The 13,413-nt window shown below is 46.5% G+C and overlaps 1 protein-coding gene across 1 annotated transcript; it reads left to right on the top strand.

Moving 5' to 3' along the window:
• The first annotated feature begins 883 nt into the window (after positions 1 to 883).
• Positions 884 to 6,358, top strand: LOC128870597 (uncharacterized). Its single transcript, XM_054113250.1, has one exon. It carries the CDS (start codon positions 884 to 886, stop codon positions 6,356 to 6,358), a length of 5,475 nt encoding a protein of 1,824 aa, XP_053969225.1.
• The last annotated feature ends 7,055 nt before the right edge of the window (positions 6,359 to 13,413 follow it).

The following is a 13,413-nucleotide window of genomic DNA, read 5'->3' as shown; positions in this document are numbered from 1 at the left end:
TGTCCCGCTGGATTCCACGTAGACCCCAGAGCCGGAGCCATGCTCGGTCCTGGAGCCATCCGTAAAAATGCGAAAACAGTGTTTGCCGGGCTCATTTTCTGAGTCTCCCCACAACTGAGCCTCTGGTAGCACTACACTGTATCTCTTGATGGCATTGAGTCAAGGGGCATGGAGAGAATCGTTGGATCGATGTCCATGCCTTCTCTGTGTTCCAATGCCGGACAAGGGCCGTACCAGTTCCCACTGTGTTTCAGTCTGCAGATGGCCTTTAGGACCTCTCCTCGGATGAAAGCATCAAGTGGTGGTAAACCAATCAGAGCATCTAGTGCCGGGCCTGAAGTAGTCGGAAAAGCTCCGGTGCAACAGATGGCCACAGTGCGTTGTAGTCTCGATAAGGTCCTCCTCTCTCCCACTAGGGATAGTCTACTCATCCAGACCACTAATGCATAGGTGATAATGGGTCTTATCATAGCAGTGTAGATCCATAGGACCTTGCTAGGAGAGAGACCCCACGTTTTCCCAAAGACACTGTTGCCGACTTAAGCAACCCGTAAAAATTTACGAAATAGAGCAACTCTGTGCGAAATTATGACTTGTCACTATAACTAAGCTTTGCTCTTTTATATCGCTCATTTCATTTTTATCGGTGCTCGCGGACACATATAAGGCCTAATTGAAAGAAATAAAGAATAAGAGAGGAAAACTAAGGTAAAGAAAAACTGAAATATAATTAAACTACGAATTGTAAAAAAATATGTAAAAACTAAAAGAATAAAATAAATAAATACCTTTACAGGTTTTTTAAAGCATCAATCAAAGAAGCTATTAAAAATTAGAATCCTCTTTTCTTTACAACAAAATCTTTAAAAAACCTTATTAAATGATGGCGGAATTAAACGGTGCTCCAGCAACGCTAAACACAATGGCTGAAGAAGTTGTAGTGCAAAATGATTGTGAGTATAACGTCACTAGTCCTGCACCGCCTGCAGATCAAAATTTACAAATAAATCTAGATGGCGACGGTGGCAGTCTCAGCGCACCACAAGAATTGCTAATCCATAGCAGAAAAAAACAGCTCCGTTTACAGCAACTAGAAGAGACCATGCGTTTAAGAGAAGAGTATTTACGGGAAAAATTTCGCATTTTAAACGCAGAAGATGCAGACGAGGAAATAGAAGGTTCATGTGTTATTGGCCCCACCAAAATGTGTGGAACTAATGTGAGCGGTAACACAGCATTTTCGCCTACTCCAGTGCAGCCTGTACAAAATAACAGAACCAACATATGTCCAGCGCGTGAGGTACCGGTACATACGGTTATGCAGTCACCACGTCAGCCGTCGACGCGGACTGCGGCAGAGCGTAGTCAGGCCTTACATGTAGACTGCAACGGTAATTCGCCAAACATATTTACAACGTTCACAGCACCAACAAGTACAGCACGTTCGCCAAATCAGGTATTCGCAAGTCAATCAGCCGAAACCTGTAATTTGACGACTTCGCAGTTTGCAGCGCGGCAATGCGTGCCAAAAGACTTGCCGGTATTTAGCGGTGACCCCCAAGAGTGGCATATTTTTGTTAGTGCATATGAACAGAGCACACAAATGGCTGGTTACTCTCATCATGAGAATTTAGTTCGCCTTCAAAAGTGTCTACGTGGTAAGGCTAGGGAGGTCGTGCGCAATTTACTGGTATTACCGGAGATGGTACCTGATATTATAAATACGCTCAGAATGTATTTTGGACGTCCTGAGCAAATACTTAGAGTACTTATTGATAGGGCGCGTCAATTACCATCGCCTAAGGGTAAACTTGATCTACTCATCGACTTTGCATTTGCTATCAAGAATATAGTAGCAATAATTCATGCAAGCAAACTAAGCGGTTACCTCAACAGCCCATTACTATTGCAGGAATTCGTTGAGAAGCTCTCTCAGGAGTCAAAACTTAACTGGGCAATTTATTCAACTGGCATGAATAACCCTTGCTTGGAAGATTTTTCTACCTGGTTGTCCACATTGGCTGAAGCAGCTTGCCGTGTTACGAATCCGGCATCACTCTCAGAGAAACTTAACAAGCGTGAAGCTCATTTGCACACGCATAAATCTGATGCCGTTTTAAAACAATACGAAGAAGCAAAATCTATGCCCAGATGCGCAGTATGTAATAACCCGCATAAGGTTCCTCAGTGTGACCGGTTTAAAGCACTCACTATGAATGAGAGATGGGACTTTGTTAAGAGGAAAAATCTATGCCGCCAGTGTTTGGGAACACACTCTCGCCGCTGCTGGAGTAACAAGTCGTGTGGGGTGGATAGCTGCACAATACGTCACCACAGGCTCCTTCATTCTGATGTTAACAAAAATAGTGAAGTTTCAACGATGCTGAATAACCACCGTTCGATTTCCAGCAACAACACCACATATTTTCGAATCTTACCGATAGTTTTGTATGGAAGAAATAAAACAATATCCACATACGCGTTTATGGATGATGGATCTACACTAACACTTATAGATCAAACACTTGCAGATGAATTGGGTGAGGCTGGCGTTCCCGATCCTCTATGCATTCACTGGACTGGAGATATAAACCGATATGAAGCTGATTCGCAACGGCTCGATTTACGAATTTCAGGTAATATTCAAGGTGCGAAAATATATCCACTCCGAGGTGTTTACACGGTTAGTAGCTTAAATATGTCATCATCAACATTGATTGCTGACCAATTGAAAACAAAATATGCACATTTAAAAGGCATTCCCTTGCCAAACTTTATTGACATAGTTCCTAAGCTAATTATTGGTGTAAATAACCCCAATTTGATAATGGCACAGAAGATACGTGAAGGTGGATGGCAAGATCCCGTAGGGGCGAAAACCAGATTAGGGTGGACAATTTTTGGTGGCGGTAATAATCAGAGTAAAGGTAACGGATTAAACTTACATAAATGCGACTGCGAGAGCGATAACAACTTGCATGAACTCGTAAAGTCTTTCATGTTGAATGAAAATATTGGAATTTCAGTGCCAAAGGTAAATCCAGTTTCAATGGAAGATCAACGAGCCATAGAAATTTTGGGTAACTGCGAGTTGCATGAGGGTCAGTACACCGCGAGCTTGCTGTGGTCAAATGATAATGTACGATTGCCAGACAGCTTGCCAACAGCTCTTAGTCGCTTTAAGTGTCTGGAACGTAAGTTATCTAGCAATCCTGAACTACAACGCAATATGCAGGAACAAATTGACAACTTAGTTAAGAAAAATTATGCGACCAAGTTACCGAACGAAGCTATAAATGACCGTGGTGACAAAATTTGGTATTTGCCGGTTTTTATTGTCCGCAATCCGCACAAGCCAAATAAAATTCGACTTGTGTGGGATGCAGCCGCAAAATCTAGAGATATATCCCTAAACAATTTCTTACTGAAAGGGCCAGATATGTTAACTCCACTAGTAAATATATTATTCAACTTTCGAATGGGTAGAATCGCAATATGCGGTGATATCGAAGAAATGTTCCACCGCATTAAGTTACGACACCCAGACGCAGATGCTCAGCGTTTTCTCTGGCGTACTAACATGAATGATCCGATAAACGTTTACAGGCTCAACGTTTTAAGTTTTGGTGCTTCTTGTTCTCCATGTATAGCGCATTACGTGCGAAATCTAAATGCTTCGGTACACGCTGCTCAAAATTCTCAGGTAGCGTGTGCAATAAAGAATCACCATTACGTCGATGATTTTATTGATTCGGCTCGAACCGTCGACGAAGCTATCAAATTGGCAAAAAATGTTCGAGATGTTCACTCTAAATGTGGTTTCAACATGCGTAATTGGTCAAGCAATTCGCCAGATGTTTTAGCAGCGCTTAATGGAGATGGGGAGCCACAACTTAAATCATTTGACTGCAGTAAGGATGTCATAAATTTCGAAAAAATACTTGGTATGTACTGGGAACCAAAATCCGATACATTCAGCTACGTGCTCAAATTTGTTCGGCTTAAGCGCAATGTATTCGCGGACAGGGTCGTCCCTACAAAGAGAGAAGTATTGCAAGTGCTCATGTCAGTTTTCGATCCGCTGGGACTAGTAGCTTGCTTAACTTCATATCTAAAGATTCTTATTCAAGATATCTGGCGAAGTGGAATAGACTGGGATCAACCGTTAAATTATGAACTTTCATTGAAATGGAAAACTTGGATTGAATACATTCCCGTTATTACTAGCGTGTCGGTACCGCGTTGCTACTCTCCACTCCTTTACGAGGATGACTGTAAAGTACAACTGCATACGTTCGTAGACGCAAGTGAAAATGCATACGCAGCCGTATCATATTTTCGTATTGAAGCTGGAGGTCACGTCGTCAGTAGGTTGGTGGCAGCTAAAGCAAAGGTCGCACCGTTGCGCCCGCTCTCAATACCACGACTGGAACTACAGGCTGCGGTAATTGGTGCACGTTTAACAAACATGGTTGAGGAAGCACATCATATAAAATTTGAGAAACGTTGCATCTGGAGCGACTCAAAAACCGTTCTAAAGTGGCTTCATGGTGATCCGCGTAAATTTCAACAATTTGTAATGTTTCGTATCGCTGAAATCCAAGAAGCAACTGCTATCAGTGAATGGCGTTGGATACCAACAAAAATGAATGTCGCTGATATTGCTACGAAAACGAGGCCTTGCATTGAGGTAGCTCATCAGTGGATAAATGGTCCCGCTTTCCTTACTTTACCTACTAAAGAGTGGCCGGAACAAGAAGATCTGGGTACGGTGAACCCTAGCGAATTTCGAACTAAGCTTCTAATTCACAACGTGCGAAAGGTAAATATCAACTTTGAATATTTTTCGAATTGGCTTCGACTATATAGAGCTATAGCAAACTGTGTGCTTTACATCGAAAAACTTAAACAACGGCTCCAAATCACATCGGAAGGCAGTCATCTAACCGCATGTCATTTTCGGCGTGCAAAACTGTTTATTTTTAAGACAATCCAAATGGAACATTTTGACGACTGGTCATTGCTTAAAGTTGGTAAGCCTGTATGTAAAACTGGTCCGCTACGAAACCTGCAAGTTTATATGGACGACGAGCATCTCATTCGCGTGAAAAATAGGGCAACATATTTTCAGTCATGCGACCAGCCTCAACGTGATTTCATTGTTCTACCACCTGGTCATCGAGTAACCTATCTTATAGTAGATCACTATCATCAACGCTTTTACCATATTCAGCACGAGACAGCCTTGAATGAGGTAAGACAATTGTTTTTTATACCAAAACTGCGATCGTTATTTAAAGCTGTGAGGCGAAATTGCCAAGTATGTAAAATCGCGAACGCCGCTCCGCAAGCTCCACAAATGGCGCAATTACCCACAGCCCGGCTTGCCGCATATTCTCGTCCCTTTACATATGTTGGAATCGATTATTTTGGGCCGATCTTAGTTACTGAAAACCGCAAGGCGAAGAAGAGGTGGGGAGTATTGCTGACCTGCCTGACAATAAGAGCTATACACATAGAAATAGCCCATTCTCTAAGTACTGACTCCTGTCTAATGTGCTTGCGAAATTTCATTGCTCGCCGAGGCTGCCCTGTTGAAATATATAGCGATAACGGTACGAATTTTCGCGGGGCAGATAGCTTTTTAAAAGACGAGCTGCTTAAACTGAATGCTTCTATCGTAGAACGTGAACTTGCTCACAAAGGTATCGCCTGGAAGTTTAATCCACCAGCTGCACCTCACATGGGTGGAGCATGGGAACGCCTAATAAGAACAACAAAGGCAGTGCTGCATAAGATTTCGCCGTCGCAGAGATTCTCTGATGAAAGTTTACGTTCGGCTTTGCTGGAGGTGGAGATGATCATTAATTCTCGACCGCTGGCATATCTATCGCTCGACTATGAAGACCAGGAACCGATTACCCCAAACCATTTTTTATTGGGCAGTTCAAATGGAGCCAAGCCGTTTTGTAAACCTGAAGAAATTAGCTTAAAAATGAATTTACGTCAAAGCGAGATGTTTGCGAATTTATTCTGGCGTCGATGGGTACGTGAAATGATTCCATCACTTACACGTCGCAGTAAATGGTTTGAAAAAGTGAAACCCATAAGCGAGGGTGACATCGTATTGATTGTCGATGAAAACGCAGAAAGGAACACTTGGCTAAAAGGTATAGTCGTCGAAACAACGATGGCAAAAGATGGACAAGTAAGGCGTGCTAAAGTAAAAACGAGGCAAGGTGTTTTAGAACGACCAGCAGTAAAGCTTGCAGTGCTCGACATCGGCAAAGACAAGGCAAGCTCCGAAGATTCGTCCGCTTACCGGGGGGACATTGTTGCCGACTTAAGCAACCCGTAAAAATTTACGAAATAGAGCAACTCTGTGCGAAATTATGACTTGTCACTATAACTAAGCTTTGCTCTTTTATATCGCTCATTTCATTTTTATCGGTGCTCGCGGACACATATAAGGCCTAATTGAAAGAAATAAAGAATAAGAGAGGAAAACTAAGGTAAAGAAAAACTGAAATATAATTAAACTACGAATTGTAAAAAAATATGTAAAAACTAAAAGAATAAAATAAATAAATACCTTTACAGGTTTTTTAAAGCATCAATCAAAGAAGCTATTAAAAATTAGAATCCTCTTTTCTTTACAACAGACACCTTTGCACTGCCAGAAAGCTGTCAGCGCTTTGGATGCCTTTGTCTCAACGTGTGATTTCCATAGGAGCTTACTATCGAGGATTACTCCTAGATATTTAATTTCCTTGGATAGCTGGATTGTGACTCCTTTTAGCCTTGGCAGAACGAGTCCGTCAAGCTTCCTCCTTCTGGTAAAGAGGACAATACCAGTCTTGGCGGGATTTGCCGACAGCCCGTTCGCACAGCACAAAGTGTCAATCCGATTCAGAGTTTTCTGCACTTTCCTGCAGATGTTCATAAGCGAAGAGCCTGTTACCAAACAAGCAACATCGTCCGCATATGCTTGTGCGTAGACTCCCGAATAGTTTAAGGTGGTGAGTAGAGGATCGATTACCATGCACCAGAGTAATGGAGACAGCACACCGCCTTGGGGGCAGCCTCTCAGATGACACCAGCAGATCTTCCTCTGCTCGCACCGAAACGATTCTTTGGGCCAGCATCGAACGAATCCAATTTACTAGCACCCGGTCTACGCTGTGCCTACTAGCAGAGTTACACATTCTATCAAAAGTGGCATTATCAAACGCCCCCCTCTATGTCAAAAAGCGTAGTCCCTCCTGTCGATGGCCAGCTCTACCCTAGCAACAAGGTTTTGCAGTGCCGACTCGCAGGATTTTCCACTCTGATAGGCATGCTGAAATAGAGACAGAGGGTGAGCCTTCAGCGACTTCTGACGTATGCGCAGTTCCACCAGTCGTTCGAGACTTTTCAGCATGAAAGAGGTCATGCTGATTGGTCTAAAGCTTTTGGGGCTGGTGTAGTCGTCTTTTCCAACCTTTGGGATGAAAGCGACCCTCACCATCCTCCAAAAGTGTGGTATGTAAGCCAGTACCAGGCATGCCGAGAAGATTTTCTTCAGGGCTGCTGTCACGAACTCTGCACACTCCTTCAGCATGGCAGGAAATATGCCATCTGGTCCGGGTGACTTGTAGTCGCCAAAAGATTTGATGGCAAATCGAATGGCGGCCTCATTCACCACAGATCTGGCAACGAACCAGTCATGCCGAGAAGGTGTAGCAGCTCTGACAACTGCCTCTATCAATAAGGGCTGTTGCCGGCTGATGCTTATCTGATTACCAGGAAAGTGAGACTCCATCAGCAAGCTGAGTGTCTCACTTTTCCGCTCCGTGAAGGAGCCATCAGATTTCCTAAGTGACCCCAGCTTTGCCGTTGGGTCCCTTTTCAGGATCCTAACCAATTTCACCGTGTCACTCAGAGATTCAATACCGCTGCAGAATTCCCTATATGAGGCTTTTTTCGATTCCCGAATAAGCCTCTTGTAGTTCTTCTGAACATCACGGTATCGCTCCCAGTCCTCTGCAAGGTTAGTCTTGAGGGCCCGGTTTAGAAGTTTTCTCGACTCACGCCTCAACATCTGGAGCTCTCGGTTCCACCACGGAACGGGAGTCCGGCTTGGGAGAGGTCGAATTGGACAGGCTGACTCGAAACAGTCGGTTAGGGCAGCGTTGAGTTTCTCAACAGCCGCCTCAATGGCCTGTTCTTTTCGAAGTCTTGGTGGCGCAACGTCAAGGTCCCGCAACGCCTCCCTAAACTTCTGCCAGTCTGTTTTTCTTGGGTTTCTAGAGGGCAATGGCATTTGTGCCTCCTCGCCACACTGAAACTCAATGTACCTGTGGTCCGAGCACGAATCTTCGGCAAGGACTCTCCAGTTCTTGATTGACCACCCAAGTTTTGTGTTTGATAGGGTTAGATCAATCACCTCCTGTCTTCTAGCCGTTACAAACGTTGGCTGTGAGCCCTTGTTTTGTATGTCTAGGCAGGAGGACGCGATAAATTCGAATAGTCGAGAGCCCCGTCCATTGCACTTGCTGCTGCCCCAGATTGTATGCTGGGCATTAGCATCGCAACATAGGATGAGGCCCAGACTGCGCCGCTCACAGAACCTCACGAGACTAGTGGCTTTCCCGGGGGGTGGCCCTTCCAGAGCATCGTAAGGAAAGTAAGCAGATGCAATCACAAACTTCGACCATCCGCGTCTACCTCTATAACACACCTCAGCCGCTACCAGGTCTTGGCAACAGAATTGCTCAAGACCCGTCACAGTGAGATGGGATGATACTATAAGACCGGTCCTAGGTCTGCTAGAACTCCTGTTATATAGTAACGTGGCCCCTTTCAGCGCACTTAAGCCACATAGACGGTCCCTAAAGACCCAGGGCTCTTGCACTGCTGTTATGTGGGGTAATGTGTGCAGCTGGGAAAGCCTTCTACTTAGTAGTGCATTAGCGGCTTTGGAATGCTGCAAGTTAATTTGCGTCACCGTCAAGGGACGATAGCTACAGGAATCGTCCGAGTCAATCATTTGGGAAATACATGGAAGCCGGCCGTCCCAAAGAAGAGACTCAGACGGTTCCCGTACCGTGAGCCCATGACATCAACACTGGTCTCGTCCACTCGCACCACAAGAGTAGCCCCTTCCTTCCCGTCCCGGTTTTTACTCTTGGTGTACGAGACGACTCGCCAAAGCCTCGTGTTGATGCCCGGATTCTGGGCACGTAGACAGGATAGGACCTCCGCCGTAGACAGGTCTGGATCCGGAATCCAGCAGATGGCCTTCCTGAGGGGTACACTCTCTTCGCTGTAGACTGCGAAGAGAGTGGTCCCCATGGGGGGCACGTTATTGACCACGGTCCTGATCCACTCGAAGTTGGCCAGAGACGCGCACGTCACCTTTATGGTGCCGTCCTTTGTCTCATAGCCCTTCGCGTTGGCTCCCGGACCGGAGGCAATAACCCGACGCATCAGTTGGCTTTTGCAGTATTTGATTTCTGCTTCCGTCAGCTGATGGTCAGGCCCCAGTTTTCCAATCACAGCCACAGGTCGTGGGCCAGTAGCCTTCTCGCTATAGGATGGCTTAGCCGCACCCTTGGATGTGCTTGGGCGAAGGTCCAGCTCCCGATCCTCCACTGACGAAGATTTCGCCGGGCAGACAGCTGTGCTGGACATTTTGTCGAGGCGCCGATAGGGACGTGGCTCAGCAGAACCTTTTCCCGCCACATTGACTGGCGCCAAGACCGCGCTCGTACCTTGGGAGTCGTGGCTCGGCCATTGGCGGCAACCGCAGGGCAGGGAGGTATGCTGCTTTCAGCCACCGTCTTTCTGCGCTTGCCTCGAGAGCGAGACAGCTTGGGAGTGCCTGTGCCCACCGTAGATTCGGTAGGTTCCGTGGGTGTCACTTCCGCTGACCGAGGTCGTTTGGAAAACACAGACGCAGAAGGGCCGGAGGATGGTTCCATGTGTAGAAGTCCACGCAAGTGGGGAAAGTTACTGATCGCCATTCACTTGGGAATGGCCAGGACGATTCTTCTGCATATGGTTCAAGCAGCTCACAACGGCCGGGATTAGCCCACGTATCCTCTGGGTAGCTTTCGAACACCCGTTCGGGAGTGAGCTAACGTGAGAAGGCGAAACATTCCAGGATAGCTGGTTGTGCGTTGGGTTTAGGACCCACCACTTAAAAATCCCCCCCCCCCCCAATGAAAAGTTTGAAAAAGCCTCGGATGAGACCTCCCTATACTGATGACGACCCCTGCAAACGAAATAAGGAATATGATTTGAGGGCATGCACCTGGAATGTCCGGTCCCTTAATGGGGAAGGTGCCTCTGCCCGGCTGGTTGATGTCCTCGTGAAAGTAAAGGCTGACATCACTGCCATCCAAGAGATGCGATGGACGGGGCAAGGTAAGAAAACCATAGGACCTTGCGACGTCTACTACAGCTGCCATGTAAAGGAGCGCAAATTCGGTGTCGGATTTGTTGTGGGAGAGAGACTTCGTCGCCAAGTACTGTCGTTCACTCCGGTGGACGAGCGTCTCGCAACAATCCGCATCAAAGCCCGTTTTTTTAACATATCGCTAATTTGCGCCCACGCCCCGACGGAAGAGAAGGACGATGCTACCAAAGATTCTTTCTATGAGCGCCTGGAACGCTCCTATGAGCGCTGCCCCCGCCACGACATAAAAATCGTGCTTGGCGACTTCAACGCCAGGGTGGGCAAGGAGGGAATTTTTGGTCCCACAGTCGGAAAATTCAGCCTGCACAACGAAACATCCGGTAACGGACAGAGGCTGATCGACTTCGCCGGGGCCCGAAACATGGTAGTCTGCAGCACCAGATTCCAGCATAAGAAGATTCACCAAGCCACCTGGCTGTCTCCTGATCGAAAAACACGAAACCAGATCGATCATGTTGTGATAGATGGAAGACACGCTTCTAGTGTATTAGATGTACGTACGATCCGAGGACCCAACATCGACTCGGATCACTACCTTGTTGCAGCCAAACTGCGCACACGCCTCTGTGCAGCAAAAAACGTGCATCTACCTACGCAAAGAATGTTCGACATCGAAAAGCTGCAATCACAACAGACAGCCAGAAGATTCACCACTCGACTCTCACTCCTGCTCTCAGAGAGTACTGCCCAACAAACCGGCATCCACGAACAATGGAGCAACATTTCTCGTTCTCTACGTACCGCCGCCGAAGAAGAAATCGGATTCCGGCCAGCCCGAAAAAACAATTGGTACGACGAGGAATGTCATGCTGCCGCAGAAAGAAAGGATGCCGCCTATAGAGCCACGCTGCGATCGGGCGCAACGCGAGCCATGTGGGATCGCTACAGAGAGCTGAAAAAGGAAGAGAGACGTATTATCCGAAAGAAGAAACGAGAGGCCGAAATACGTGAGTGCGAAGAGCTTGAGATGCTGGCCAACAGGAACAACGCCCGAAAATTCTACCAGAAAGTTCGGCGGCTTACAGAAGGTTTTAAGACCGGGGCGTTTTCCTGTAAGAACAAAGACGGCGAACTGGTGACCGACGTCCAGAGCAATCTTAAATTATGGAGGGAACACTTCTCGAACCTATTAAACAGTGACAGCTGCGCATGTCACCGAGAAAGTGAAGATCCCGATACCCCAATCGTTGACGACGGAATTGTCGTTCCGCTGCCCGATCATGACGAGGTGAGAATAGCGATAACGCGGCTAAAGAACAACAAAGCCGCGGGCGCCGACGGACTGCCGGCTGAGCTATTCAAACATGGCGGCGAGGAGCTGGTAAGGTGCATGCATCAGCTCTTATGCAAAATATGGTCGGATGAAAGCATGCCTGCCGATTGGAATTTAAGTGTGCTCTGCCCAATCCATAAGAAGGGCGATCCTGCAATTTGTGCCAATTACCGCGGGATTAGTCTTCTAAATATCGCCTATAAGGTTCTAGCGAGCGTATTGTGTGAAAGGCTGAAGCCCACCGTCAACCACCTGATTGGGCCTTATCAGTGTGGCTTCAGACCTGGAAGGTCTACCATCGACCAAATATTCTCAATACGCCAAATCTTGGAAAAGACCCATGAAAGGAGAATCGACACACACCATCTTTTCGTCGACTTCAAAGCTGCATTCGACAGTACGGAAAGGAGTTACCTGTATGCCGCGATGTCTGAATTTGGTATCCCCGCAAAACTAATACGGCTATGTAAGATGACGTTGCTCAACACCAGCAGCGCCATCAGAATTGGGAAGGACCTCTCCGAGCCGTTTGATACCAAACGAGGTTTCAGACAGGGTGACTCGCTGTCGTGTGACTTCTTTAACCTGATGTTGGAGAGCATCGTACGAGCCGCAGAACTTAATCGCTCAGGCACAATTTTTTATAAGAGCGTACAATTGCTGGCGTATGCCGATGATATTGACATCATCGGCCTTAACAGCCGCGCTGTTAGTTCTGCCTTCTCCAAACTGGACAAAGAGGCAAAGCGAATGGGTTTGGTGGTGAACGAGGACAAAACGAAGTACCTCCTGTCTTCAAACAAACAGTCGGCGCACTCGCGTATCGGCACTCACGTCAGTGTAGACAGTTATAATTTCGAGGTTGTAAAAGACTTCGTCTATTTAGGAACCAGCATTAACACCAATAACAATGTCAGCCTTGAAATCCAACGTAGAATCTCTCTTGCCAACAAGTGCTACTTTGGACTAAGTAGGCAACTGAGCAGTAAAGTCCTCTCTCGACGAACAAAACAATGGACTATGAATAAGTTCGTGCGGTTTTTTTTCGAAATTTGAAACTTTATTGACGTAAAATGGTTACAAATTTAATATTCAAAATATTGTCCATCGCTTACTACTACTTTTTCCCATCTTTCTGGCAATTCACGGATTCCCTTTGTGAAAAATTCGGTCGGTTTTGCCGCAATCCACGAATCGATCCATTTTTTGACTTCATCGTAATTACGGAAGTGCTGGTCAGCCAGGCCATGTTGCATCGATCGGAAGAGATAGTAATCGGATGGCGCAAGGTCTGGACTATACGGCGGGTGGGGTAGGACATCCCATTTGAGCGTTTCTAAGTATGTTTTGACCACTTGTGCAACATGTGGCCGAGCATTGTCATGTTGCAAAATAACTTTGTCGTGTCTATCGGCGTATTGCGGCCGTTTTTCTCGCAGTGCTCGGCTCAAACGCATCAATTGTCGTCGGTAGACATCCCCCGTAATCGTTTCATTCGGTTTCAGTAGCTCATAATACACAACACCCAGCTGGTCCCACCAGATACACAGCATAACCTTCAGGCCATGAATATTCTGCGCCGACGTCGATGTTGAAGCATGGCCAGGGTATCCATACGTTGCCCGACGTTTTGGATTGTCGTAATGGACCCACTTTTCATCGCCAGTCACAATTCGATGCA

Source organism: Anastrepha ludens, chromosome Y, assembly GCF_028408465.1.
Source record: "Anastrepha ludens isolate Willacy chromosome Y, idAnaLude1.1, whole genome shotgun sequence".
NCBI lineage: Eukaryota > Metazoa > Arthropoda > Insecta > Diptera > Tephritidae > Anastrepha > Anastrepha ludens.
The sequence above is the reverse complement of the archived record's forward strand: the minus strand, read 5'-3'. Positions and strand labels throughout refer to the sequence as shown.

Coding starts and splice junctions, on each gene's coding strand:
- LOC128870597 (XM_054113250.1), top strand. CDS start 884: ATGGCGGAATTAAACGGTGCTCCAGCAACGCTAAACACAATGGCTGAA.